Source organism: Canis lupus, chromosome 11 (assembly GCF_011100685.1).
Source record: "Canis lupus familiaris isolate Mischka breed German Shepherd chromosome 11, alternate assembly UU_Cfam_GSD_1.0, whole genome shotgun sequence".
Taxonomy (NCBI): domain Eukaryota; kingdom Metazoa; phylum Chordata; class Mammalia; order Carnivora; family Canidae; genus Canis; species Canis lupus.
The window spans coordinates 20,653,296-20,681,067 of NC_049232.1; the positions used below are offsets into that span (position 1 = coordinate 20,653,296).

Genomic DNA, 27,772 nt, shown 5'->3' on the forward strand with positions numbered 1-27,772 from the left:
TCAGCCGCCCCGCGCGAGTCCCAGGTGCGCGGCGGCCCGCCCCGCCCCCCGCCGTCACGCACAGCCCCGGCCCCGCCCCCGCCCCCGCCCGCGCCGCGCAGCCCAGACCCAGAGCCCGCCCCGGCCTGCAGCTCTATGTAAGGCCGCGCGCTGGGGCGGCGGAAGCTCGCGAGCCTGCTCTCTCGGGAAGCGGTCTCCAGCGGGTCCTTGTTTGGGTCGCCGCGCCAGGGCTCGGCGCGCACGCGCACACCGCGCACGCGCACGCCCCGCCTCTGCCTCCGCGCGGCGCCGCGTCCTTCGACCCCCGGCCGCGCGCCGCGGGCCGCTGGAGGCGGCATGCGGGACTACGACGAGGTGACCACCTTCCTGGGCGAGTGGGGGCCCTTCCAGCGCCTCATCTTCTTCCTGCTCAGCGCCAGCATCATCCCCAACGGCTTCAATGGAATGTCAGCCGTGTTCCTGGCCGCCACCCCCGAGCACCGCTGCCGGGTGCCCGACGCCGCGAACCTGAGCCGCGCGTGGCGCAACCACAGTATCCCGCTGCGGCTGCAGGACGGCCGCGAGGTGCCGCACAGCTGCCGGCGCTACCGGCTCGCGGCGATCGCCAACTTCTCGGCGCTCGGGCTGGAGCCGGGGCGCGATGTGGACCTGGAGCAGCTGGAGCAGGAGAGCTGCCTGGATGGCTGGGAGTTCAGCCAGGACGTCTACCAGTCCACCATCGTGACCGAGGTGGGTACCAGCCCCCGCGCCGCGCCCGGAGCCCGGAGCCCCGAGCCCGGGACGAGGGGAGGACCTCGGCCCTCCTCCCGAAAAGGTGCACGCTGCATGCTGCCCCTCTATATCCCCAACACACTACACACGTCAAAGTGGACATCCTCCGAGCACCACTTTGCGAAGTGACTTCTAACCAGACCATGCCCTTCATAGCACGGGTGTCCTGCTGGCCACCTATCTTGATGGCCACCTCGAAGACGAACCCAGAAGGCCTTGGTGGCCCCTGGCAGATACTCCAAGACCCCGAATGATCAAAGACTTTTCCTAGATGGAAGTGGGAGGGTTGAATGGAGCAGAGCCAGAGCTTGGGCTTCGGGGCTGTTACAGTTTTTCCTCTAGTCTCTTGGCATCTGTTCAGAGAGAGAGAGAGAAACACTTCTTCCTTTTTTTTTTTTTAAGAATTATTTATTTATTTATGATAGACACAGAGTGAGAGAGAGAGAGGCAGAGTGTGTCACAGGCAGAGGGAGAAGCAGGCTCCATGCAGGGAGCCCGACGTGGGACTCGATCTCGGGACTCCAGGGTCGCGCCCTGGGCCAAAGGCAGGTGCTAAACCGCTGAGCCACCCAGGGATCCCCAGAGAAACACTTCTTGAAGAACTTTTAAAGCTAAAGGAAGCGTGTGTATAAAATTGTCACATGCTCCTTTCTCCAGTTACTCTTTCCTCACCCACCTTCACCCAAAATAAGTCTGGTCATACCTTGTCAGGAATTGTTTTTTTGCTTATGGTTAGTTATCAGAATTTTAGGGTCCATGCATCTGAAGATCCGTTCAGGGTGACTTGTTGGTCTGGAATATTTTAGAGTATTCAAAGGCAATATCGGAGGCAGAGGTAATTAAAGCATACAACTTTTAGTTAATAGGAATTGTGTGTGTGTGGGGTGGGAACTTCTCACTCCCCAACCCCTTGGATTTTCCTTTTGGAGTGGCTTCGTATGTCCCCTGGTGACCCTGCAGCCATTAGAGCTAGATACATGGCGTGATGTTAATGGATGCATGTACTTGTGCTTTGCGTCTTACTCAGATGCTGGAACGCTAAACTCCCCGGAGTCTCAGCAGAAATGAGCTAGCAGAGCAGTGAAAAGAATCCTCAGTAGGCACCAGGGTGCCCAGTTTCTCTGGGTGTCAGGATCAGGGATTCACAAATTGGGAAAGCTTTCTGGAGGTGGCAGCCTCTCTGAGTCTGAGGTGTTTATATGCAAAGACTGGTACAGCAGGAAACAACATAGAAGGAGGGCAGAGTTCACAGGGTAAGGGCCAAAGGGGAAGGCTCATAGGTCTTGGTATGGCTTCAAACCAAAAGGGCTGACCCGGGTCCTGAGCTCCCTCTTAATGTTTCTTCTGTAGGTGTCACCCTTCAAGGGAATCTAATCACTGCTCTGAGACTCTTGGCTGGAGGGGAGGGTGGGGGTGGGATTAGAGCGCTCTCTCTCTCTCTCTCTCTGTTTGGACATCTGATGCCCCTAGCATCTGTGCCTCCCTTACTCCCACATATACATAGTAGGAGTGTGATCTGAGCCCCACTGGGATCTCTCAGCTAGTAACATCATGGCAGTGTCCTGAGGCATTGTTATGCCTCACAAGGCAGTCTGTTACACTCCTGGAAGCCAGTGAGAGTTGTGGAAACAGTGGTTGTCCCTCCGGTTGCTGGCAGAGGCCACCAAAGAGAAACATACTTCATGACATGGAAGTCCCTGCAAATTTTGCTTCTGGCTGCACACGGAAGGGAGAGGCAGTGAAGTCAGAAGAAGCTCATGGCATCCTTGTGGGTTTTACCCTGACTTCTAGAGTCCCTTGGCTTACTCACGTCATTTGCTCTTGCTTCACTGCCCCGCCATCCTGTTTTGGGCTGAGTGAGGCTGGTGATGGCACTGATGAGCTCCCAAGAGCAACTCTAATGAAGGGGTCCTTGAACAGCGGCTACATTGCTGCCAATGTCAGTTTTTCCTTTTTTGTATTTAGCCTATTTATTTAGCCATCTTAGCGGTTTCATAAGAGCTGTATGCCCTTTTACCTACTTATGGGTTGTCCGCCTTTGCAGGGAGGCGAGGTTAATACATTACTTAGCCTTTTGTTTGGGGATGCTGGAATGTCTGACTCTTAAGTCCAAGACTGCTTGTTTCTCCCAGATGAACAGTCACTGTTGCAAGTTACTGCATTAATATTCTGATTTTCTTTCAACACGGACCTAGCCTGCTGACCACTGCAACTAGTTCCAGGTCTGCTAAATGTTTCAAGCCTGCCCTCTGCCCTGGATCCTACATAGAGGTGTTTATAAGTACATTGGTATTGAATTCTTTATTTTTCAACAGAAGATGAGAACCATAGGATCTCCTGTTGATTTTTTTTTCTTTGCTGAAGAATGTACATGTCGTACTAAATGTTGTGGCAGTTTTACATCTTTGCATCTCCCAGACATTATGCCGGATACAGACTGGGATACTCTGGGAAATTTTTGTCGGATGTATTAATGAACAACTTAAATGCTGTCTGAAGTTTAAGGGCTGAAGAAGGAAAGGACAGTTGCATTCACAGAAGGGAAACTGGGAGGTAGTCAAAAAGCATTGACTGAAATATTTTAAGAAAAATGTAATCCCCCAGCCCACAAACTGTGACTTGCCCCTATATGGATCTGCAACAAGGTTTTGGAATTGGTGGAAAGGAGGGGACGCTATGAGGCGAAAAGGAATGTTTGGGGAAGAGTTTGGCCTCGTACTTCTAGGGTGGCCCCTTCCCCGGCCCCTCAGTCATGGCTGGAGTACTGGAGAATCAGCCAGCACTCCTTGCCATGCTGCTCCAATCCCTGAGAGCTTCTTGGCCCAGGACTTTCCCCTCCTCTGGAACCTGGTGATTTCTCAGGCTGTCCCAGCCTCCTGCTTTTAGATGTTTCCCTAGCCAGAAAGATTCTTTTAGAAACTTACAGCTCCCCTGGCACCCATGAGTTGAGGTCTCTTCATCGAAGACCTAGCAGTTGTCTCTGTCCCTTTGCTTCTGGCCTTTCTCTCCTTCTCTGAAGCCTCCTCCCACAGCCCATAGCAATACTTTGACTCCATTCCTTATTGTCCTGGAAAGCCTCTTTCTCTAGACTATCTTTTCTATCACTCTTATCTCTTGTATAGATCATCTTGGAAGATAGGAGAGCCCCCACTTTTATCTACAAGCCCTCCTGAAGGAAAAGCCTGGGAGGCAGGGCTGGGCTGACTCCTTGTGGAAAGACCTAGAGCTTGTGCTTCACTGCTGAGTTTTTGCCTACTGTGTCACTTGGGGAAGCCCAGACCCTTAGCCTTGCCTTTGGAGCTTATGGCAAAGCCAGAGAAGTCACTTGCTGGGTTCCTTAGGTCCCTGTGCACACACAGTCATGGCAGACCCATCTGGCTATGAGAGGTCAGATTGACCTACGCTAGCTAGCGGAGAACAAACATTTTGGGTCAAAGTTCTTGAGCTGACACAGGGAAGAGGGTGAAGGAGAAAAAGAAAGAAAGAAGGAAAGAAAAAGAAAGAAGGAAGGAAGGAGGGAGGGAGGGAGGGAAGGAAGGAAGGAAAGAAAGAAAGAAAGAAAAGAAAAGAAAAGAAAAGAAAAGAAAAAAAAGAAAAGAAAAGAAAAGAACTTTTCACTTTTGTACAAAATAGCCTCTCCTCTGCAGGGCACTGCCAAGCATTATAGAGGATATAGCAGCAAATTCTTTGTCTCCTTGCCCTGACGACTTTGGGATAAGGATCTGCCATTAACTGCAGCAGGAGGCAGGACAAAATGTGTGTAGGAATACATGGTGGGATCCCTGGGTGGCGCAGCGGTTTAGCGCCTGCCTTTGGCCCAGGGCGCGATCCTGGAGACCTGGGATCGAATCCCACGTCGGGCTCCCGGTGCATGGAGCCTGCTTCTCCCTCTGCCTGTGTCTCTGCCTCTCTCTCTCTGTGACTATCATAAATAAATAATGCCTTTAAAAAAAAAAAAAGGAATACATGGCATTCAGTAACAGGCATTGCTTACCTGGGTGTTTGACCATTGATGCGGTCAGGCCAGGTACATCTCAGGGAAGAGCTTCTGCCCTATGGGCACAGACCCTATCTTTTTTCCCTTCCAGCCAATTTATAAGTAAGAACATTTAGTCCCAGGGAGCTACATCATCCCTCTATTTCCCATAACTGAGAAGCAGCTCTAATTATATGGTGTGTACAAGAGACACGGTTCTCTCTCTTCTTAAAAATGTTAACAGCTTTATTGAAGTATAACTGACATAAAATAAATGGCACATAAGTAAAGTGTGCGATTTGAAAAGCTTTGAGAGAGAGAGAGAGAGAGATCTGTGAAAGTATCACCACCAGACAGACACATTTCTGACCAGGAAGGATAGCAAGTTTAGGCCCCTTGCCAGAGTGGCTCCCAGATTTTTTTCATATTGTGCCCACTTTCACAGCTCACTCAGCTGAGGGGTCACAATGCTAGATGCATGACTTGAATCTTAAACCCACATATTTGGTTCTAACTTTAAGACTTGTTATCATTAGCCAGTACAGCCCATCGGACGTATCAAGTGGAAGCATCAGTGAGCTAGTCTGTAGCTGCTTTAGTCACAGCTGGGGAGCCAGGAGTTCAGTATAGGAACACTAGATTTCTTTGGAAATGCAACAAGCCTTGGGTGCATGGCCTGGACTCTGAGATTCTCATCCTGCTCCTCTTAAGGAGGATGCAAGCCAAGTCCTGGCCCCATTGCAATCCATGTGGTGGTTGACAGGTAAGTGAACGGGTTGGGTGGATGGGATCTGATCCGTGCCTGCTCTTGTGTTCATTTTTTGAGACCAGTTATGTCTTCTGGCCCTACCCATAGGCTCTCTATGTATGGCCAGTGGGAAGGAAGTCTTAACTCATGCTTGCTTCTGGAGGGCTAAAACCAGATCCTGAGGATTGTTAAGAATCATCAGTGGTGGGATGCCTGGGTGGCACAATTGGTTAAGCTTCTGACTCTTGATTTCTGCTCCGGTCATGATCTCAGGGTCGTGAGATTGAGCCCATGTTGGGCTCCTGCGCTGGGCATGGAGTCTGCTTAAGATCCATTCTCTTCCTCTCCTTCTGGCGCTCCCCCTCACTGTCAAACACAAACAAACAAAACCGATCTTCAGTGGCGGACAGAGAGCCCAGTTATTCCAGGGAGTTACACATTTGCCCAGAGTAAGGACAGGCTGGACCAAGTGGCTGGGTTGAGGCTGCAGGCCCTAGAAAGATGCTCTATCTTTCTTTCTTTCTTTCTATCTATCTATCTATCTATCTATCTATCTATCTATCTATCATCTATCTATCTATCTATCTATCCCAAGATGAGCATGACAGATACCTTGTCTGCTGCAAAGCATAGTCTGACCTGGTTTCGGGTGCACCTGTCCTTATCAGCTCAGAATTCCCTACCAGCCTATATTGGGGGATCTGACTTTATCAGTGGAGAGGGCTGTAGAAGCCCCTGTGGATATGTAGTCTAGCTCAGCCTTATGGAATCCCATCCCTTAGAGTCCCGATGAGAAGCAGCCACTGACTCTTCAGTTTTTCATCTCTGTTGCTGCAAAAGTTAACACATGCTGGCTAGAAATAGATCCCATCATAGAAGCAGCGGTAGCTATAATCTGGCTCCTGAAACTCTGCCTAATACTTTATCTAACACCCAGAGGCCTGCACCCCATCACCAAGTCCCCTAGCTCTGACTCCCTGGCCACTCCTGTCCTAAATTTAGCAGTCATGTCTGTATGGGGGCTGCCCGAGGAGCACTGACCCTTCTAGAAGAGAGATGGTACCTAGGTGCTAGAACCACTGAGGCTGCAGAGGTGGGAGGGCTGCTATAGCCTGAGTATTCAGATGCTCCAATATTCTGGCCTCCTGCTAATTAGAACTTTCTCCAGATATGAGTTTGAAATCCTACCTCTTCCTTGGTATAGGGATCCCCACAGCATTCTCATGCCATCCAAGGTGAATGTTTATTCCAGAGTGAAGAGCCAGCTATGCGACTAAGTGATCCTTATTAGCTATGGGAGTTTTTCATGCCCACCCTGGAGACTGCTTCCCACCGCCTCTGGGGTGCCTGGAGGTTGTGTGCATATACTGCCCAGCAGGGAAGCAGACTTGTTTTTTCCTCTGTCACTGACCTGGAAGAAATGCTTTCTTGGAAGCCATGGACTCCCCCTGTTTGTTACTCGGGAGCCAACAAGCTCCACAGAGTGTAGGTCAGCAGCCTGGCACCAGGCAGGCCAGGGTCTGAATTCCCTGAAGGGCAGCCTTCTGGTGATTACTGAGCACTATCTCTCTGTGCTAGGAAACATTTTTCTGGGAACCACCAAGCTTCTTGTTTTGGCTTTTCGTCCCTTTTTTTAGCTCCTTGTTTGGCTAAGGCAACCCAGAGTCTGAATGTTCAGCTGCTTCCCCATGCTTGCAGACTTCTTTTCTTGGGAATTGTGGATAGAACTGCACATTGGGAGCTGGGAAACTCAAGTAGTACGGCCTGTTCTGTACCCCAACCCCTATTTTACACATGAAGAAGAAGGCAAACTGGGGGAATAATCTTGACTGACACTGGATAACCAGCTAACTGTAGAGTAGAGGCTAAATCCAATTTCTTGACTTCCACCTCAGAACTCTTGGCTGTAATTGGGCCTGGTGTTATTGGCACAGCATCAGGGATCCCAGCTGTAAATGTCATCTGAGTGTCCCAGCGCTCATTGGCTCAGAGGGGGGGCCTCAACAGAGCTGCAAGAACAGATCTAGAAGGTACATCCCAGGCCTTGTGGCCTCAGTCCCTTGCTGGATGCCTTGACTCTTAGAGCCCCAGAACCCTGCTCTAGAACCACTCCTGTGCCATTCCTGTCAATGGCCTGAACCCCACTGAAAGGATCCCCTGCCCCATCCACATCTGGCTCCCCCCAGATTCTTAGAAGCAGCCATGAAAGGCCTCACTTCCTGGATTGACACATGGGCACTGTACTTGCTCCCTATCTATCCTCTCTCCTCAAATTGGTGACAAAACAATGGAGCTGAAAGCTATGAAAACCAGAATGAGAGGGGACCTACTCTTCCTGTGAGGGGGAACCTCTCTGCTTTGCTGTCCAGACAAGCCTTTGGCTGCCTGAATGAGCTCATGCACCCATTCAATACTGCAAACAGAGCCTGCAGGGATAGGGAACATTCTCATTTCATTTTCTAAGAGGCCTTAAATTTAAAACTTTAACAAAAGAAGTGAGTGATGCATCTCTTTGCTCCCCTTACAGTGGAACCTGGTGTGTGAGGACGACTGGAAGGCCCCACTCACGGTCTCCTTGTTTTTCGTGGGTGTGCTGGTGAGCTCCTTCATTTCGGGGCAGCTCTCAGACAGGTAAGGTGGGTGTCTATCTGCTGCAGCTGCAGGGGACCATGGCACTGAGTAAGGAGCATATATGTGCCTGGCTCTTAACTTGAGATGGTAGTGTTCTCTCAGCCCAGGAAGAAGAAGCTGTGTCTATACTTTAGATTTCATACCAAGTAAAGAAGAGAGCCAATAACCTCTTCTCCCTCATTCTTGCTGAATAGAACAACCTGAGCTAAGTGTATCCATGATCTAGTTGACCAGAAAGTATGCCATGATTCACTTCTTGTACCAGTCTGGCTGGCCTTCCCCAGGTAACTCTTTCATGTCCCCGACCATGGGAGAGGTAGACACTACACACACATGCAGAGAACTTTATTGAAGATCTTCAAGTGTACAATGAATGGCCACCTCTGTGTTCCCCAACCATCATTTTCTCTGCATGATGAGAGGAGATCTAACTAGACAGTAGTGGCTGTAGTGGCATAAAGGCAGAACTCTTGTGTTCATAGGGCTGATACCGCTTAGCTACCTATGGTTCTAGCACATACTTTGCAACAGGAAGGACATGTGCTCTTTTGACCTATAGCAGGTCATTTATGTAATTCCAAGGCATTTAACTCAAGTTACATTCATGGCTTAAGGAGTTCATCTATTCTTGAAATTATTTGCAAAATTTTAGAGATTGTATATGAGCATTTTTTTCTGAATAAAGGCCCATAGTTTCCATAAAGTTCTCAGAGGGCTCAATTACATCGTATCTTCCTACCACAGGGCTCCAGGGTCTGTTGGAGAAGTCCACAGTGAGAAGAATAGCCTTCACCAAGGTCCTTGGCCATACTGTATCACCTGGTAGAGTCCCAGCATCCTCCTGGCTGGTTGGGGTCTAATAGAAAAGTTCAGGATGAGAATGTCATCCTACTTTAAGAACAAATTTTATTATCCCATAGCACAAACTCAGATGATGTCCTGGCACGTTTACACCCATAGATTGTCTTTACCTAAGAATCATGAGAAATATGTGCACTTCTCACAGATTTGTGTTTCCCAAGTGTATCTAGCCATTGGAAAAGGGACAAATTCTTGCAGTCACCAGTGAGCATTAAAGAGTCAAGTAGCCATGACCACTGATTGACAGTTCTAGACAAGACTGAGACACATGCCTTTTTGGGAGAAAGACCTTTGCTTCCTGAGATCTTTAATATAACAGCAAGCATCAGTTGATTGCTTATATTTGTCTAATAAATGCACAGCACCTAATATGTGCCAGCCACTCTTATCAGCACTGTACAAATTTAAAAGAAAGAAAAATAATCCCATCACAACCCTGTGAAGTAGGAAGTATTATTACTCTCATTTTATAGATGAAGAAAATGAAACCCAGAGGAGTTAAATCACTCACACAGTCACAAAGCCAGCAAGTGGCAGTGGTAGGATTTAGGCCCAAAGAGTCTTGACCCTCTGTTTTGTGTGGACTACTGTTCTCAGGCCATGCTTTTCTAGAACTTGCCTTCTAGCAAGACAGAATGTATTAAACAACTAATTGAGTGGTATACTCATCCTTTGTGGTGTAAGCAATACAGGGAAGTAGAGGATGCTAAGAGAAGGTCTGACAGGAGGCCCGGAGAAGGTGAAGCATGTGCTGGGAGTGGAAAGAGGAATAGAAATTAACCAGTGATAAAGAGATGGAGAGAGGAAGGAGCATTGTGGGCAAAAAGAGATGTACTTTAGAGAGTCAGGAAGAAGCTGCACACTTTAAGAACTGGAATAAAGTCCTCTCTGGTGAAGGTATGGAGAGTGGTGTAAAGAGGAAGCAGTGAGGCAGGAGGAGGCCCGAGCAGAAGAGCAGACCAGGCTTAGCTGATGACATTTAGAAGTTTGAGTTTTAGTCACAGAACAGTGGGGAGCTATTGAGAGTTTGTGCAGCATAATCAGATTTGTATTTTTTTAAAGATTTTATTTATTTGTTCATGAGAGACACAGAGAGAGGCAGAGACAGGCAGAGGGAGAAGCAGGCTCCCTATGGGAAACCTGATGTGGGACTCCATCCCAGAACCCCAGAATCACACCTGAGCCAAAGGCAGATGCTCAACCATTGAGCCACCCAGGCATCCCAGATTTGTACTTTTTTTAAACGATTATCTGATAACATTGCAGAGCAAGGACTGGGGTTGAGGGGAAACCAATTAAGAGGCTGTCACCATAATTTATGTGGGAAATAATGATGGTTTGGTCTAGGCTGATAGTGATAGAAATGGAGAGAGAAATAGGAGGTCCAATCAGCAGGACTTGGCTGTGGGTTGGATACAGGAAATGAGGGGAAATTTCAGGCCTACACAGCAGAGCAGGTGATGATGCTCTTCTCTAAGACAACTCTGGAAGAGGACCATGTTCGTAGGTCCAGAGCTCAGTCTGGTTGTACTGAATTTGAGGTGACTGAGAGTCCTAAGTGGATGTGTGGCTCTGGTGCTCCATGAGAGCTGTGGGCTGGAGAAACACATTTGGGAATTGTCAGCTCCATAGGGCCCTCAGCAGAGCATCTGGAGCGTGGGAGAGATTGCCACAAGACAGTATAGAGTGAGAAGAGGAGCTGCCCAGGACTGAGCTTTGAGACCTTCTGGGTGGGCTGCTGGCAGATCCCTGTCACAGAGTTGAGTGACAGCAGAGAGAGGAATTTCCTTGATGTGAAAATCCAGGCAGAGGTACCCCAAGTTTGAAGTTGAAACTCAACGCATTTTTCTGGGTCATCTGTGTCATAGATTAAGCAGATCTTTGTGGGCCAGCCCAAGAACCTGATTACCATGAACACCATGATTGCCTGAGGAAAGTGTTTCATTTCCACAAATCAAATCCCAAGGAAACAGTAGAAGCAAAATTAGTGAGTATGCTGAGGACCACTTTAGTCTTCTGAAGGGCAAATACAGTGTTTTACAAATCCTCTAAAAAAAAGCTTTCCAGCAGACTTCTTCTAAGTAAGGCCATCTAAATCAAGTAAATGAAGTAGCTAAAAGTGTGGCCATTTTGACTGCAGCCCTACCTTCAGCTCCCAGCATCACCCCCAAGCTTGTTTGTACCCCCATGAGAGGCACTAGGCTCTGTGGGATGGACAGTTCCCGACTGAGTAAGCTGAGTCAAAAGCTTGGGCCAAACAGATGACCTCAGAGCAGTAGATTCTTGCCTCAACTTGTCTGGATAGCAGCAGTAACTTCCTGTGTAGGGCAAAGATTGAGCTTCCTTTCTGACATATCAATTAGCCTGAAATTCAAGAGCAATGAAAATAATCCTGGGTGGTCACAAACATTTTATCTGATGTTACTGAGTTACCTTTATGTGCATAAATTTCTTTTTTAAGATTTTATGTATTTATTCATGAGAAACACACCGAGAAAGAGAGGCAGACACACAGGCAGAGAGAGAAGCAGGCTCCATGCAAGGAGCCCAACGTAGGCCTCAATCCCGGGTCTTCAGGATCACACCCTGGGCTGAGGGCAGCACTAAACCGCTGAGCCACCCGGGCTGCCCTATGTGCATAAATTACAAGAGGGCACATAGCCTTGGGAAACAGTAGACTGACTCTGTTTTCGTAAGCATGTGTGTGGTTGACGTTTTGTTGACAAACCTTAAAAGCAAGCATTTCTGAGTCCAGCCCCAGACTGCCAAAGACTGGTGCCATATAAGGATTCGCTGGGTCTTTCTCTTCCCTACCATCCATCCCCGGGAAGGGGAGGCATGGATGGAGGTTACTCCCTGTAGGAAGGGACCTTCTCTTGGTTGGTGTGTTGAGTACTCTTATTATAGAATAATGCAGGGGCAGTTGGTCTCCTCCTTGACAGGGTTTCTCAACTTTGGCACTATTGACATTTTGAGCAAGAGAATTCTGTGTTATGGGATGCTATCCTGGACATTTTAAGGTGTTTAGAACATCTCTGGCCTCTACCTACTAGATGGCCAGTAGCACAAAGACAAACATAAAACCTGTTTCAGTGGAGAGAAGCACCAGACTCTTTAACATGGCAACAAGGCCTTTTGCAGTTTGGTCCCCACCCCCTTCACGCGATCCCTACAGTCACGCTGGCTGCTGACTGCACATGTCTCCTCACCCCCTCCAGCCACACTTGTGTGTGCTTTTCTCAGCATTCTCCAACTACACCCATGACCCTCCTTGACCATGAAGGCTAACTTGGGGTCCCTGGTTTATACTACCCTGGCTCCTTGTGCCTTTTTTTTCATAGCACCTATCAGATATTGGTAAATAAGAGATGTTATCGTGATTAATTTTGGTCTCCTCCACTATACAGTGAATATTATCAAAAGCTTGGTTCCTCTTGCCTATTCCCCCTTGTCAGTCATAACTTCTTTGAGCCTCATCTCAGTGTCCCATCATCAGGGAGACCTTCCCTGAATGCCCACGTCCTGAAGCCCTCTTCCCAGGCCAGGATAGGTTCCTGGTGAGCCTGAGTGCTGGTCCTTCAGCACACTTATGTCAGTGTGTGATTGCACATTCAGTAGGGTAGTTGTTGGATTAGAATAGGATTCCTGTCTATCTCACCAACTATAGCTATAAGCTCTTTGAGGGTAGAAATGAGAGTTTTGTTCTGTTTTTTATACTTCAGCTGTATCCCTAGTGCCTAGTATAAAATTGATTTCAAATAAACATTCATTGAATGAAAATGGGTGGCAGCCAGTACTGACCAGACTCCAGCTGAACCTGCTAGGTTGAGTGAAGTACATTGACTCGTTCCTCCCTGCCTGTGACACTGTCTTTAAAATAGAATAAACCCATCAAAAAACCAACATTGAAAAACATTTTTCAAAAGAACACAGGTACAGAAAACCACACAGAGCAAATGTGTGGGTTGATGAATTATTCCAAGGAAATAACCTTGTAACTACCACCAAGTCAAGAAATAGAATCTTGCTGGCCACCAAGGAGCCCCCGTGCACGTCTCATCCCAAATATCACAGCCTCCCTCTTCCATAAGTAACCACCAACCTGGCTTTCATAGTAATCACTTCCTTGTGGGGTTTTTGTAGTTTTATCATCCAGGTGTGTATCCTTAAAAACAAGTTGAGTCTAGCCCACTTAAAAATTTTTGATATGTTTTTGAGGGATTATGGGATTCTCCCTCTGTGCTTTTTGTGGCCATACGTTTTATCTTTTGCACCCAGGCCTATAGAATTTCCCAGTCTGGATTTTGATGGTTGCATACTCATGGTGCAGTTCAGCATATTCCTCCTCTGACTGCGTTTCTTGCAAATTGGTGGCTGGATCTAGAGACTTCATCAGATCTAAGTTCATACCCTTTAGCAAGAGTAAGAATCATGCTAATTCAATTACTTCTTCATAAAATGACTGTCAGCAGTCGCTGAAACATAATGCCCATTTACTGAGAATTATAAGATGATGATATTCTAACTTTATCCTTCTTTTTCATTTAACAGTTGGAATACTTTTATAAAATGATATTTTCCTTCATTATTGGTTCCTGTTGACATACTTTACATAGGAATTTCAGGACAAATGTTTCTTTCCTTTATCAGTCTTCATTTAAAATAACCCATTTTTCCATCATCCTCCATAGTAAACAAGTTATTTTTTTATTTTTTAAAAAGATTTCATTTATTTATTCTTGAGAGGCAGAGAGAGAGAGAGAGAGAGAGAGAGAGAGGCAAAGACACAGGCAGAGGGAGAAGCAGGCTCCCTACAGGGAGCCTGATGTGGGACTCGATCCCAGGACTCCAGGATCATGCCCTGGGCCAAAGGCAGGCACTACACCGCTGAGCCACCCAGGGATCCCACAAGTTATTTTTTTTAAAAAGCCATATGAGGGCACCTGAGTGGGTCAAATGGTTAAGTGCCTTTGGCTCACGTCATGATCCCAGTGTCCTGGGATCAAGCCCTGCGTCAGGCTCCCTGCTCAGCCAGGGAGGTTGCTTCTCCCTCTCCCTCTGCTACTTCTCCTGCTTGGGCTTTCTTTCTGTCAAATAAATAAATTAAATCTTTCTTTTTAAAAGATAAAAACCATTATGAACATATGGATTTCAGCATAATGAATGTATTTCAGTCCTTCGCAATCATTATCGTAATTCTGGCACTGCCTTGACGGCAGTCCTGGTACCTGGGCTACATGGTGATCCGGCCGGGGGGGGGGGCGGTATGGGCTGGAGACCAGGACTGTCTATGTCCCATACCCTGGTAGTACTGTCCATGACCCATCCCTGAATGGCTCTGGGAAAAATCCCTCTTGGTGGGGCCCATTTTGGCCACCTTCTCCTCACTGGATCTCTGTTACTCTCTTTCCCCTCCCAGGTTTGGCCGGAAGAATGTGCTCTTTGTGACCATGGGCATGCAGACGGGCTTCAGCTTCCTGCAGATTTTCTCAAAGAACTTTGAGATGTTTACTGTGCTTTTTGTCCTTGTGGGCATGGGCCAGATCTCCAACTATGTGGCAGCATTTGTCCTGGGTATGGCCCTCCAGTCGGAGTTGAGTACTTGATCCTGTGTTTCACCATCACCCCACCACCCACTCTCTAGAGACAGCTGCGGTGTCCCTCAAGGGGAAGTGGTCTCTAGCAGCACCAACCAGGGCTGTGCAGTGAACCCTATGTGCCTGGCCTTGAGTCTCCAGGAGCACACAGCCTGAATGCTGAATTCCAGTGCTTTTCTGCTCTCAGAGATGTGGACCTTGGTCTCATTAGTATTCAGTAACCATCTTACCAGAACTCAGCCAAGATCATCCATAAAAAAACAGGGCCCTTCCCAGAGCTGAGGTTGCTAAGGAGAGTTAGAGATGTGATATGAGGAGCAAGGGCCATGAATGAAAGCTACCTCTTCTGCAAAGCATGGTGTCCAGTGAAACTGATTGGAGAGAACAAATTGATATGAATGAACTTGAGTGTCTCAAGACCTTCAGAGTTTCAATTCCAAGTACATACCGTAGGGCTTTGGCCTGTTTTTACTGAAGAGTCACCAGTCTCACTGGAGGAATCTAACTCTAGCTTATTGGGCCTTAGCTTGTATGTTGAAAGGATTATTTCTTTCTCTTCACATTCAATAGAATAATCTTTTCTTAAAAATATTTCCTTAAGCCCATGTGAGTCTTTCATTATGACTTCCCCTTTAATAAATTCTTCCTCACGTGAGGCTTACATTTTGAGGCCTCCTGTGGCATCTTTAGCGTATGGCTTGGGGAAGTAATGAAATTTTCAAGGCAGGACTGTCCCTGGGAAGCCTAAGAGGTCACAGTGGGGCACCCCCAACAGGTGGTCAGACTGCAGCAGATTCAAAATCCCATCCCTCTCCAGGGCGTGGCTGCTTTTTTGTATGTTTAAAATTATACAAGAGAAGATTAGTAAGGAAATGACCTAAATTAAAGGACTGACATACTCCTTCCTTGTTTCAAACAGGAACAGAAATTCTTGGCAAATCGGTTCGTATTATATTCTCTACGTTAGGAGTGTGCATATTTTATGCATTTGGCTACATGATGCTGCCACTATTTGCCTACTTCATCAGAGACTGGCGGATGCTGCTGCTGGCACTGACGCTACCAGGGGTGCTGTGTGCAGCTCTCTGGTGGTGAGTTTCGCCTGTGCCCCCGGGGTGCCTACCGGCAGATGTCTTCTGTTCAGCCTTCACCAGGGGGCAGCAACAAGCCACAAATCCCTGTTTGGGCTCCTGGAGACAGGAAGTATAAATTATTTGTAAATAATTTATAAATTATAATTTGTATATTATATAAATATAAAGTATAAATAACTTGTAAATTATTTGTTTCAGAATCTTTTCTCTACACTCAGAACAGCCAAGAAAAAAAAAAAAACAAAATCCCCAGACGTCAACAGACTTGTTCTCAGTCCTGTGTTAGGCTTGATCGAAGTGCAGGAAAAGGAAGAAGTAGTAGCTGAGAGATGATGAGGTCTAGCATGACCTTCAGGAAGTTATCAGACTGACAAGACAGCCTAGGCCCTGGTTCAGGCTGTGTGTTGCTGAGGCCTCATGCCACAGGCAGAAGAAGAGGGAGAGCCCTAGAAGTGAGAGTCCCCAGCGTGGCTACATGGAGGAAGCCAGCTCCATATGGGCCTCTGAGATCGAGGAGTTAGGCAGGCAGAGAAGAGGCCTTCCTGACTGAGAGAGGGAACACAATAGAGGGGCTGAGACGGGAATTGCACCTTGCAGGTAGGGTTGGTGAGATCACTGCTCCCCTCAGAGCTGAGAGCATTTCAGAGCATGATGGGAGAGGACACAGAGCGCAGCATGGGTCTTGGTCATGACCAAAGGGCAGGGGCCATCTAGTGAGGTAGAAAATAAGATGCACAAAGTTTCAAAGTCCCAGGTGCTTTGGTAAACATAGGTGGGGTGCCTGACAGGTCACTCGGATGGATCAGGGCTGGAGAATGAGAAAAAACTACAGGTTAAGAAGCTAGTGCAGAAGCTTCTGTTGATCCTGGGAACAAGAGCAAACAACGGGACTAGGGGCTGGGCTGCTCGGGGCTGTGCCAGAGGCAAGAAGCTAGGCCTCAGGACCCCATCTTGTGGCTGTTTCTGCAGTGTCCAGCAGGTGGCACCACTGCTCTTCAGAAGTGGAGGTGACCAGCCTGAAGAGGAATCCCATCCTGGTGTGCTGGCCACTCTATAAATTTTGTGCACTCTAGGGTTCTCAGAAGCTTAACATTAGGTCATTAGTGGGTATGGTATGAACCATCTCTTTGCTTGGTTCAGAAACACCAGACATTCCCCCAACCCAACTCTGGTTCTAAAACCCCATTTCCCACCTGCACATATGCTATACCTGGTCCCTTGGGCAGGATGGTCTTAGTGAGATGGCTCCTTGTACTTCCAGGTTCATCCCGGAGTCCCCCCGGTGGCTCATCTCCCAGGGGCGATTGAAAGAGGCAGAGGTGATTATCCGCAAGGCTGCCAAAATGAACGGGATTGTTGCACCCTCAACTATCTTCGACTCAAGTGAGGTAAGTGCTACATAGGAGCTAGTGGAAAGGTCTCATTGACCATAATTTTAGGGCAGCATCATGCAGGAGCCCAGCCCTCCTCCTCCCTGGGCCTGAGCTGCCCTGAAGCAGGCCCTGTTCAAATTCACACATTGAGGAATAGGCACCAACTCTTCTCCTTTCCTGTGGGTTTTGGGTTATATTTTATATGATTCTTTTCTAGGCAATCATACCTAGAAACCATCATAAACCATTAATTTGAATAACACTCTGAGTAATAGACCTTTTGTGAAGTTGCCATTGTGGGAAATCATTGTTTCTTATGTCTAATATAGTTTCTCATCTTGAAGTTTTTTTTTTTTTTAAGATTTTATTTATTGGGAGAGAAAGCAAGAGCTAGAGCAGGAGCAGAGGGGGAATGGTAGCGGGAGAGGGAGAAGCAGACTCCCTGCTGAGCACAGAGCCCAACGTGGGGCTGGATCCCACGACCCTGAGATCATGACCTGAGCCAAAGGCAGACACTTAACCCACTGAGCCACCCAGGCACCCCTTAAAAGAAATACAGTGTGTAAAATATGAAGCAGAAGTAGATTTGGAGTTAGAAATGTTCAGTCTCTTTACACCCACCAATCATTAGTTGTTGCATGTCATCTTGCAGCCTGGTCCTTCTTGATATCCGCCTCTTCCCTCTATGCCACCCCTCTTGCAAACCCTGTTCTCATGCACCGTGAGTAATTTCCTGGCTCTGCCTGATTCCTGGGTCTTGCTTCTCCTTCCTGTTCCCTCTCCCTCCACCCTTGGCAGCAGGCAGTTTTGCTTAGTCTCATGACTACCACAAGAGGTCAGAAGTTGTAATTGCTGGCTGATGGAGTTCTGGAATGTGTCTCTGATCTGATGGGAAGACAAGGGACCTGCTGTGAGGACAGCCTGGAGCAGTCAGACTGAGGCGTGTGCAGAGTTGCTCAGGACTCGGGATGCAGATCCAGAGAACAGTTACTGTGGGCATCAGGGAAATCCTGGCCTGAGAGTTAAGTGCTGGCCCAGTACCAGCTCCCGCTTAACATGTACTGGTAAGGGCTCTAGATCATGGCCGTCTAGGTGGGAGGAGATGGCAGGGCAGGCTTTTAAGTATGGTGGCCTTGGTGGCTTTTCAGTGGAGGTGAATCCAGAAGCCCCACTGGCATCTTTGAGGAAATGAGGCTATTTCAGGGGCTCCATTAAAGTCAAGAGTTGACCTTTTGTTGAACTGCTAACTTGAGAAAAACAAACTCCAAAGCTGAGTTTGCTTAAGAAAGCAACATCAGTGTATTTAGACGTGTGGTTTATTAATGTCCTTGGCTGTGCCAAATTTCATAGGAAGTTACTCTGGGTGAAGCTGAGGTCAATTTTCCTGTTTTTCTATCTGAATTTTTTTTTCCCTGGAAGTAGACCAGTAACTACATGGTATGAGAACTCAAAGCAGAAATTCTTTTAAAATATCAGATCAATAAACTACACAGCCAGTTTCTCTCTCTGACCCAAAGGGCAGGGAGCCAGCCTTGGGAAGGAATGCTCAGAGTCCTCCCTGGAATGTGGCCACTGATGGAGGCTGGGGTGAGGCCAAGAGGGAACTGTCAGTGTGGGCCTCCGCCTTGGCTGCATCCCCTGAGGGACTGGTCACCTACCTTTCCTTCTCATTCTCCTTCCCTAATGGGTCATTGACAAGGCCCCGGGAAGCCTTCCATAGCTCAAGATACACTCACTGTATTTACTGTTCTTTTCAAGAAAGAAATATAAAATACTCACCAACTCATAGATGCAGAAAGCTCAGGTACTAGGGTTTGGGGTATATTATTGGATCTCTGAGTCTCCAGCCTCTCCCTCTCGTACCTGTGTCATATCGTTCATGCAGCTGGAAGACCTGAGTTCTGAGAAGCAGCAGTCCCATAGCATCCTGGATCTGCTTCGAACCCGGAATATCCGCATAGTCACCGTCATGTGCATAATTCTGTGGTGCGTAAGTGAGACCTACCTGAAGCTTCCAGACAAAGCTTCTGGCAGTGGCTGCTAGGCCTCTCATTTGCAGACATGTCTCAGACCAAAACTGAAAGCCTGTGTCGTCAGAAAGTGGAAAGGATCTGCCTTGCAATGGAAGAAGTGGGCATATTATAATTCTGAGCTTGATAGAATCTCAAAAAAGGAGTATGAAATCTGTTGGGGGGATTTTGAGGAAGCTGTAGACTCTTTGGGGAATCCCTCTAGATCCTGGGGCAGATGCTTGCTCACTGTGGGCCCTAGTTTGTTTCTGCCCCCCGTGCCTCAGATAGTGACTGAAGAGGAGAGGGGAGGCCTTTAAGAAGGATCTAAGTATGGGGATCCCTGGGTGGCTCAGCAGTTTAGCACCTGCCTTCAGCCCAGGGCATGATCCTGGAGTCCTGGGGTTGAGTCCCGCATTAGGCTCCCTGCATGGAGCCTGCTTCTCTCTCTGCCTGTGTCTCTGCGCCTCTCTCTCTCTCTCTCTCTCTCTCTTTCTCTCTCTGTGTGTGTCTCTCATGAATAAATAAATAAAATCTTTAAGAAATAAAAAAAAGGATCTAAGTAAAAACATTATGTCCTTTCCATTACAGAGACTGCTAAGTACTGTCTGGAAATGTGGAAGCAGGACATCCTCCCTCTGGGATGTTCAGAGACTGCCCTGGAGGCAGGGCCATGGTCTAGATGGCCTCTTCGGGCTCCTTCTAATGAGGCATCTCGCCAAGTGTGTCAGAAAGGCATTTGTGAGTTACCAGAGAGAGGGGCCACAGCCTAGTGCCTCAGTAGGCTTTGCTGGGCAACCAGACCCTTGGGATTATAGACCAATACCTGAGCCTGCTGGCAGACTTCATCTCCCGGCCCTTATTACAAGTGCCATCCAGCTTTGGGGCCGCCAGCTGTTTTGCTCACTGAGGGATACTATGAGTCACCTATTTCCAGGGAATGGCCCAGGATCCCTCAGGGCAGTGCACCACCCCTGTGTTGGCCTCAGACAGGACCAACATTCAACCTGCAGCACAGATTTGAAAGTCTGCGATGAGTCACCAGTTCTGTGGTTCACCCAGGTGCTCCTCGGGCTCTTATTTCCCAGAGACTCCTGGGCCTTCCCTTTTCCCCTAATTGTATCATCTATGGTTCCAACATGCAGATGAGTTAAAAGCATTCTACTCCATAAAGGTCTGGTTTGCCAGAGAGTGCCAGTCATCAGCAGAGAGAATGTCTAGTAGGGACAGGTCCTCTGGGACACCAGGAAGCATGCAGATGGGAGATGATGTGGGCTCACCATCGGAAGCTCCTCCTCTTCTCACACGTACAGTAGGATTGGGATCTGCCACTTCTGTCCAGCTTCCTCCTGGCCGGTTGCCACAGACAGAAGGTCTGCCGGGGGTCTTTCTCCAAATGTCTGACCTAACGATTGGTCCCTATTTCATCTTATTGCTCCAGTCCTGTAACACCCCACTTGATACGGGCCTCCTTGCTCATTCCCTCCCTCCTTCTGCAGTTGCAGGATTTGGGGAAGGTTAGAGGGTAGGGAAGTAGCTTTTGTGAGTACTTCAGCTTCGGGTTTTTAATGCTGAAAGGCAGGTTGAAGGCTGTTTCTGGGTTTTTTGGGTTATTGGTTGTTTTTTGTTTGTTTGTTTTTGTTTTTTTCCCAACAAAGTAAATCCATCTGAACTATCATAAGCCTTTTTGCTGGGACACTTTCTGTTTGGAATGCTCTGATGTTGCTCTGGCCCAGAGTTAACATTGGGTGGGGAGGAAATTATCTTTTCTTCTAAGAGGGAAGACACGGGGTTAAATCTGCTGTTTTGAATTTTCCACACTAACTGTATCTTAAAAATTGTCTGGGTTGGGAGCACATGGCTGCTGCTTCTCCAGCTTTCCCCTGCACTCTGTTTCAGGATGACCATATCAGTAGGCTATTTCGGGCTCTCCCTTGACACTCCTAACTTGCATGGGGACGTCTATGTGAACTGCTTCCTTTCGGCAGTGGTTGAAGTCCCTGCGTACGTGCTGGCCTGGCTGCTGCTGCAGCACATGCCCCGGCGCTATTCCATGGCCACAGCCCTCTTCCTGGGCGGCAGTATACTTCTCTTCGTGCAGCTGGTGCCCCCAGGTAGGGACCCTGTGCATCCACGGTCAAGGTTTTCGCTGAGTCACACATTCTCTACCAGGCTGTCTCCCCCAATAAAACCATGCTATGACAGCTCACTTGCATATCTGCATCCTTCACAAAAAAAAAAAAAAAAAGAGAGAGAAAGTGTCTCCTGGGACCAGCACTGGTCATGGCCAGGGCTTTGGGGGAGTGGTGAGAGCAACCATATGAGGCTGGTGGTTAATGTTACTCTCTGCCCAAGTTCATGAGTGCATATGTGTTTTTCTCTGCAGAGTAAGGGGAAGGAAAGAGAGCCAACACCATGACTATTTAACCTGACCCTATCTTAGTCATTATTTATTCAGCAAGTGGCTCCCAGTGCCCCTCCGGGCTAGGCTCTGTGCTTGGGGCATAAAGTAATGATGCAGAAGTAAACAGACAGAACCCCAGGTCTTTGTGGAGCTCACGCTATAGTTGAGAAAACAACAAACAAGTGAATAAAATTCTTAACGTGCTACAGACTGGGTTACCTTCTATGATAACAGTAAAGGACGATGGGAGAACTAGTTTATATAGAATGGTCATGGGCAACAGCCCCGAAGAGGTGGCAGTCAAGCAGAAATGTAGAAGAAGTATCAGGGAAAGCCATGAAGAGGTCTCAAGGCAGAACGTTTCAGGCCAAAAAAACAGCAGAGGTGGAGACTTTGTGGTGATCATTTGTGGGCCATTGCACCCTGGCAGGGGAGAGTTTGTCAGTGTCCATACATAGAGGTTCACTCAGAGTCTCATTGGCACAGCAAGCAAGGTAGGTTGGAGGGTCATTCCTAGGGGTCTGCTGGCCTAGGAATTGTTGAGGTCTGATTAGACATAAAACTGGAAAAGAGTTAGAACGGAATTATCATTCATCCACAGGCCTGTTGTTAATCCCACAGTGTGCACAGAGTGCAGTTCTGGGTGCCACCTGACCCCTTGACAGGCATGTCCTCAATGGTTTGTGGCCTGGAGCAGCTCTACTTGGACTATTGAAGGGCTCACGTTGGTGGTCTCTAGGCTGAGGAGAAGAGCATGTCCTCACACAGCTGCAGGTCCCAGCTACTGTCCTCTCAGTAATGAACTTGGAGGGACAGCTTGACTACAGCCATTTATCCCACAGTAGGACATCAGAGAAACCATCCCCCATATCCCCTAAAGGAGAAAGTATGTTCGCTTTGGGTACCCCCTGATGGCTGCATAGCCTTCTTGAATTGGTGCCTTCTATTTACTCTCTTCCCTTTGCCTCTCCAGATTTGTATTACTTGGCCACTGTCCTGGTGATGGTGGGCAAGTTTGGAGTTACTGCTGCCTTCTCCATGGTTTACGTGTACACAGCCGAGCTGTACCCTACCGTGGTCAGAAACATGGGCGTGGGTGTCAGCTCCACAGCATCCCGCCTGGGCAGCATTCTGTCTCCCTACTTTGTCTACCTCGGTGAGTCCCATGGGCTGAGGGCATGTTGGCACAGTGGGGTGCAAGCACTGATTGCCCTTAAGGGGAGCCATGGTGGGTTGTTAACAGCAAAGCCAGCACACACAGCAAACGAGATCTATCCAGTACCAGATCTGTGCTTGAGAAGGAATTTGTCCAGGCGCACTGTGGAGGAAGCACTCCCTTGCAAATGGAAAACCACCTATAGACAAGCTAGAAATCCATGAGATACGCAAGCAGAGAGTTTTGTTTCTGTCTTAACCATCCCAGGCCTTCCATCAGAAGATACAGTTTCCTTTTCCTAAGAAACTGCATGGTGGTATAGGGAGCCAATGGACTTAATTGGAGAAATTTCTTCTTGGAATCAGAGTATAAAAGGAACATGGAGAGAGAGAGGGCCATTCAAGAGGTCCAATGGACAGAGATTTATTGTAATTTGGAGCACTTTGGTTTTACACTGTGTATAGATCTGCCTCGATTCATGTTTATGCCTTAAAATTACTTGCTCATGGCAGCTGCTATTCCCTGGCACATTCTCTAGCCAGCATATCTTTGGAGAGGGTTGGCAGCCACCTTGAGAGGACCCAGTAAGTGTTGTGAACTTACTACATGGATCTGACAAGCAGAAACACCTTATCTAGCCTAAAGGCAAATCGAGCAAGTTGTGACACATCTGGAGAGGTGGAGGAGTTAGTCCCTGGATGAGAACCTTGAGTTCTGTGGAAACCCAACATTGAGAAATAGGAATAGTAATCACGGCTTGGCCCCCTTCTCCTGGCCTGCATCCCTTCCCTGCCCTGTGAGGCCCTGCTGGACCTCTGGGCATCTCTGTGCCAATGCAGTTCTAAGACCTGTCTAGGTACCAGATTCTAGTCGGGCAGCTCAGACCGTGGGAGATGCAGAGGCCTAGGAGGCATGTGGTCCCCTGTAGAGTCTTGGGAGCACAATGGGAGGGAGGGAGACCGAGTCTGATGACACCCCTGGCTTGGGGTTCTGTCTGCTTTGCCATAGGTGCCTATGACCGCTTCCTGCCCTACATTCTCATGGGGAGTCTGACCATCCTGACAGCCATTCTGACCTTGTTCCTCCCAGAGACCTTTGGCACCCCCCTCCCGGACACCATTGACCAGATGCTAAGGGTCAAGGGGTAAGGTTGCCCTGGGTTGCAGTGTTGATTGATGCACTGGGTCTGGGCCTGGCTGAGAGTTACCCACAGATTCTCACAGACACCATGGACTAGTTTCACCATCAGAGGGTTGGAAATGGCAAGGTGCTTATAAACCATGTCTAGTCTGACCCAGACCACTATGTCACCATGTACGTCTCTACCACTACAGCAGCCTGGGACAGCAGAGACCAGGAGAATCCTTTGAGAATCTGCTGTTAAGATTGCTTTTTCCCCTTAGTAAGATACCCTTGGTTCTGGGTTTTGTTTGTTTAGAGACTGGTAGACATGTTTTTAAAGATTGGTTCCTAACATTGGTTTTGCTTGTTTTTACAGAATAAAATACAGGCAAACTCCAGGCCACACAAGGATGTTAAAAGACAGTGAAGACAGCTCCATAGTCCTTAAAAGCACAGCCTTATAACACGACCTCCAGAGCGTGAGAAGGTGAGGAGGGAAGACTGTGTCTCATAAGAAATATCTTGTGTAGACACTGGGTCCCTGAGTGGTGGAGGGCTTTGCCATTCATCCTGTTGACCTCGTGTTTGACTTGCTCATGGCTAGATACCCAGCCTCAGAGGCTGTATGTGGCCTTGGCATGCTACCTTCCCTCCAGACCGACAACTTTAGCTACGTCCTAACTTACAGACCTGGCAGATGGTGGATTGGCACTCCCTAAGAAGTGAACGCTTCACCAGAACCAGTGGGACCTCGAAGAAATAGGAGAGGCACCTACTAAATTTACCTTTTAATTTCAGACCTCCTGAAAAGAGTGGAGGCCTAATCTCCCCTCCTGACCTTCTCCTGGAACTGCATCCCTTCCCTGCCCTCCCCATTTCCCTCTGATGGTGCACTTAGACAAAAAGAAAGAATTGCACAAGGAGTTTGATTTCTCACACTTTCTTGGTCTCAAGGGATAGTAACGGGGATCCTTTTTCCTCAGGCAGGAGAGCACGGATCTGGGGAAAGCTATGGGTGGTAAATATGAAGGGAATTGAGCAGATAGAGACCATGGGCAGGTGCACTGATTTGTGAGCTCTCATACCCCTCGGTGCGACTCCTGAGTAGACTTGTTTACATCTGATCCAAGCTCTGGGCTTGTCTGGGCATATATGAGATGCATCACAGAATCTACTCTTCTTGTTTTCCACTACTGTGTAAGTCAAATCTCCTAGCTCCTGTGGTTTCTGACGTATGGTTCGAAGGAAGTCTGTCAGTGAGAGAGACAAGCAAACTCATCTCTTCTCTCAAACTATGATGTAGAATTTATCTTTTGTGTTTTGTTTGTTTGTTGTTTGTTGTGATGTCTTTTTCTTCTTAAGTTATTTGACCTTCAGAATAGACTTAGGAAAGGCTGGTTCCTCAGCCTCCTGGTTGGTGTCTTTTTGTTTTTGGTTTTTTTTTCAACCCAGAATTACTCTGGCAAAGGTCTGCAGTTGCCATTCGTGCATGGCCTTATCAGCCTCAGCCACTAGCACTTCTCTGAGTGCCAAAAATGACGTCATTGTATGTGTTCCTTTTGTGATACCTAATCATGGGAAAGAAATTACAAAGAAGAAAGTCAGATTGTGTTCACAGTCGTTCAGGGTTCCTCACTTCAGTCGCGTAATATTGGGAGATATTTTGTGTTCTGTGTAACTATCTTTTATGATTATGTTACCATGGTACTCCTAAAGTATATGCTTTACCTGGATAAAAACCATATTTTTGTGAAAACTACTGAAGTGCCTTGGGAAATGAAGACGTTTTAATAAATAAAATGATTTTTTAAATAATAGCAACTGCCTCCAGCCTTTATTTCCACAATTTGGTGAGTCATGCCACAGCATTGTCTGTGTGAACTTGGGCTAATTCTAGCTGTGATTGGTGATGAGTGCCTAAGGATAAGATTTAATCCCTATGTGCTAGAAACCTTCATGCCATTAATGACTATGGACAGAGCCAGCCTCCTTACACATGTGTCTTAGCCTGGGTTCCCCTGAAAGCAGGGCCTGAGACCCCTGCTTCAGTGTAGTTACGTAGTATATTTGGGAACAAGATTCGAGGGAGCAGGATTAAGGATGGGAGAGGAAATAAGGATAGATAGAAACTCAACACAAGGATGCACTGTCTGTGCCAAGGGCATTGCCCCAGCCAGCCACAACTTCTGAGGAGCCTTATGAAATGTATCTTAGAATCCTCTGATCTGCCTCATGGATAAAAGGGAAAAGCATTTATGTGTTGGCCCCCTTTCCTCATTCATCAAAGGCAGTCCCACAGGAGTCACCTCCCCACATTTCTAGGTTACACCTGTGTGAGTTCCGAGCAGGATCCTCCCCCTGGGTAGAAAGCAAGAGGTGATATATGGCAGACCCAAGGTGAGGCACTGTCAGATTGTGCTTCTGTGAAGGTGATCAAAGCTTGTGTGAACTGGTTACTGCAACAGTGGCTGGAGTAAGTGGTGAGTCTGGGAAGACTATGGTTTGGACACAGTCCACAATACCTGTGTATATAAAATGTGCCACATGGCGACTTGAGCTAGAACATGTAGATAGACTTGGGTAAAAAGCTCCAGTGTTGGACAGGTAACTCAAAAGGCCTGTTTTATAATATAACACGCAGTATCAAACTCAGGTAGGAAGGAAGGAAGCTCATGTTCTGGATCCCTGTTGGCTTCTCTACTCTCCTCAAACCTGGTTCTGTGCCAGGTTCCTAATTAAATGGCTTCACGGTAACTCCAGAATATAAATATGGTCCTGCCTGCCTCTTTTCTTGTTGCATGAGTGAACAGTGTCTGAGTTTTCTCTCTTATTCTCAGTGCTGATTCCAACCATTTGTGACCTTCTGTGGGTCAAAATCATAATTACCTGAATGCTTAGAGCTCTTCTTTTGGCAAGGCAATAAGTAGCTCATGTCACTGCTTCTGGGGCTGAGCCAAGTATCTGAAAATCGAAGCCCTCTGTCTGGGTCCCCTGGGCTTGTTTCTGTCAGAGCCACACCTTTGGGAAGACTAACCTGGTCAGGTTATCCTGACCAGGGATATCCTTACAGGGAAAGAGGGGTGCATAACCTGTAGTCACAGGGAAAGTTGGTGCTCAGTTAATACCCATAAGAATTAGAAACCTGGATACCCATAGAAATACAAAGGGCAAAGCAAATGAAGTGACGGAACAATTCAGATTTTAAAAGTATTTTTGATTTGTATTTCCCTGATGGCAAGTGATGCAGAGCATTTTCTCATATGCATGTTGGCCATGTCTATGTCTTCCTCTGTGAGATTTCTGTTCATGTCTTTTGCCCATTTCATGATTGGATTGTTTGTTTCTTTGGTGTTGAGTTTAATAAGTTCTTTATAGATCTTGGAAACTAGCCCTTTATCTGATATGTCATTTACAAATATCTTCTCCCATTCTGTAGGTTGTCTTTGAGTTTTGTTGACTGTATCCTTTGCTGTGCAAAAGCTTCTTATCTTGATGAAGTCCCAATAGTTCATTTTTGCTTTTGTTTCTTTTGCCTTCGTGGATGTATCTTGCAAGAAGTTACTATGGCCGAGTTCAAAAAGGGTGTTGCCTGTGGTCTTCTCTAGGATTTTGATGGAATCTTGTCTCACATTTAGATCTTTCATCCATTTTGAGTTTATCTTTGTGTATGGTGAAAGAGAGTGGTCTAGTTTCATTCTTCTGCATGTGGATGTCCAATTTTCCCAGCACCATTTATTGAAGAGACGGCCACGATAGCCAAACTGTGGAAGGAGCCTCGGTGTCCAACGAAAGATGAATGGATAAAGAAGATGTGGTTTATGTATACAATGGAATATTACTCAGCTATTAGAAATGACAAATACCCACCATTTGCTTCAACGTGGATGGAACTGGAGGGTATTATGCTGAGTGAAGTAAGTCAGTCGGAGAAGGACAAACATTATATGTTCTCATTCATTTGGGGAATATAAATAATAGTGAAAGGGAATATAAGGGAAGGGAGAAGAAATGTGTGGGAAATATCAGAAAG

The 27,772-nt window shown here is 47.4% G+C and overlaps 1 protein-coding gene and 1 long non-coding RNA gene across 6 annotated transcripts in view; one reads left to right on the plus strand and one right to left on the minus strand.

Moving 5' to 3' along the window:
- The first annotated feature begins 275 nt into the window (after nucleotides 1-275).
- SLC22A5 (solute carrier family 22 member 5) lies at nucleotides 276-27,509 on the plus strand. Of its 5 annotated transcripts, none has more exons than XM_038552125.1 (11): nucleotides 276-729; nucleotides 8,023-8,126; nucleotides 14,407-14,580; nucleotides 15,504-15,800; nucleotides 16,940-17,066; nucleotides 18,937-19,037; nucleotides 20,960-21,174; nucleotides 22,438-22,620; nucleotides 23,629-23,764; nucleotides 24,119-24,229; nucleotides 27,469-27,509. In XM_038552125.1, exons 1-10 carry the CDS (start codon nucleotides 337-339, stop codon nucleotides 24,204-24,206), a joined length of 1,818 nt encoding a protein of 605 aa, XP_038408053.1. In that variant the 5' UTR covers nucleotides 276-336; the 3' UTR covers nucleotides 24,207-24,229; nucleotides 27,469-27,509. The 5 variants fall into 5 exon arrangements, with proteins under 5 accessions (XP_038408053.1, XP_038408052.1, XP_038408051.1 ...); XM_038552124.1 differs by lacking the exon at nucleotides 27,469-27,509 and adding an exon at nucleotides 24,431-25,559; XM_038552123.1 differs by lacking the exon at nucleotides 27,469-27,509 and having other exon boundaries at nucleotides 24,119-25,559.
- The window catches only part of LOC111098019, a 32,453-nt gene continuing 13,137 nt past the window's right edge, over nucleotides 8,457-27,772 (minus strand). The window contains exons 2-4 of the long non-coding RNA XR_005366663.1: nucleotides 16,889-17,013; nucleotides 15,708-15,774; nucleotides 8,457-8,982 (exon numbers count right to left, since the gene is read on the minus strand). This is a non-coding gene — a long non-coding RNA (uncharacterized LOC111098019). The remainder of the gene's footprint in view (nucleotides 8,983-15,707; nucleotides 15,775-16,888; nucleotides 17,014-27,772) is intronic.

Bases quoted from the DNA above. Each gene is read 5' to 3' on its own strand.
- SLC22A5 (XM_038552125.1), top strand. From the start codon at position 337: ATGCGGGACTACGACGAGGTGACCACCTTCCTGGGCGAGTGGGGGCCC. The intron at 8,127-14,406 runs GTAAGGTGGGTG...TTCCCCTCCCAG, and splicing joins TCGGGGCAGCTCTCAGACAG to GTTTGGCCGGAAGAATGTGC. The intron at 15,801-16,939 runs GTAAATAATTTA...TTGTACTTCCAG, and splicing joins ACAGGAAGTATAAATTATTT to GTTCATCCCGGAGTCCCCCC.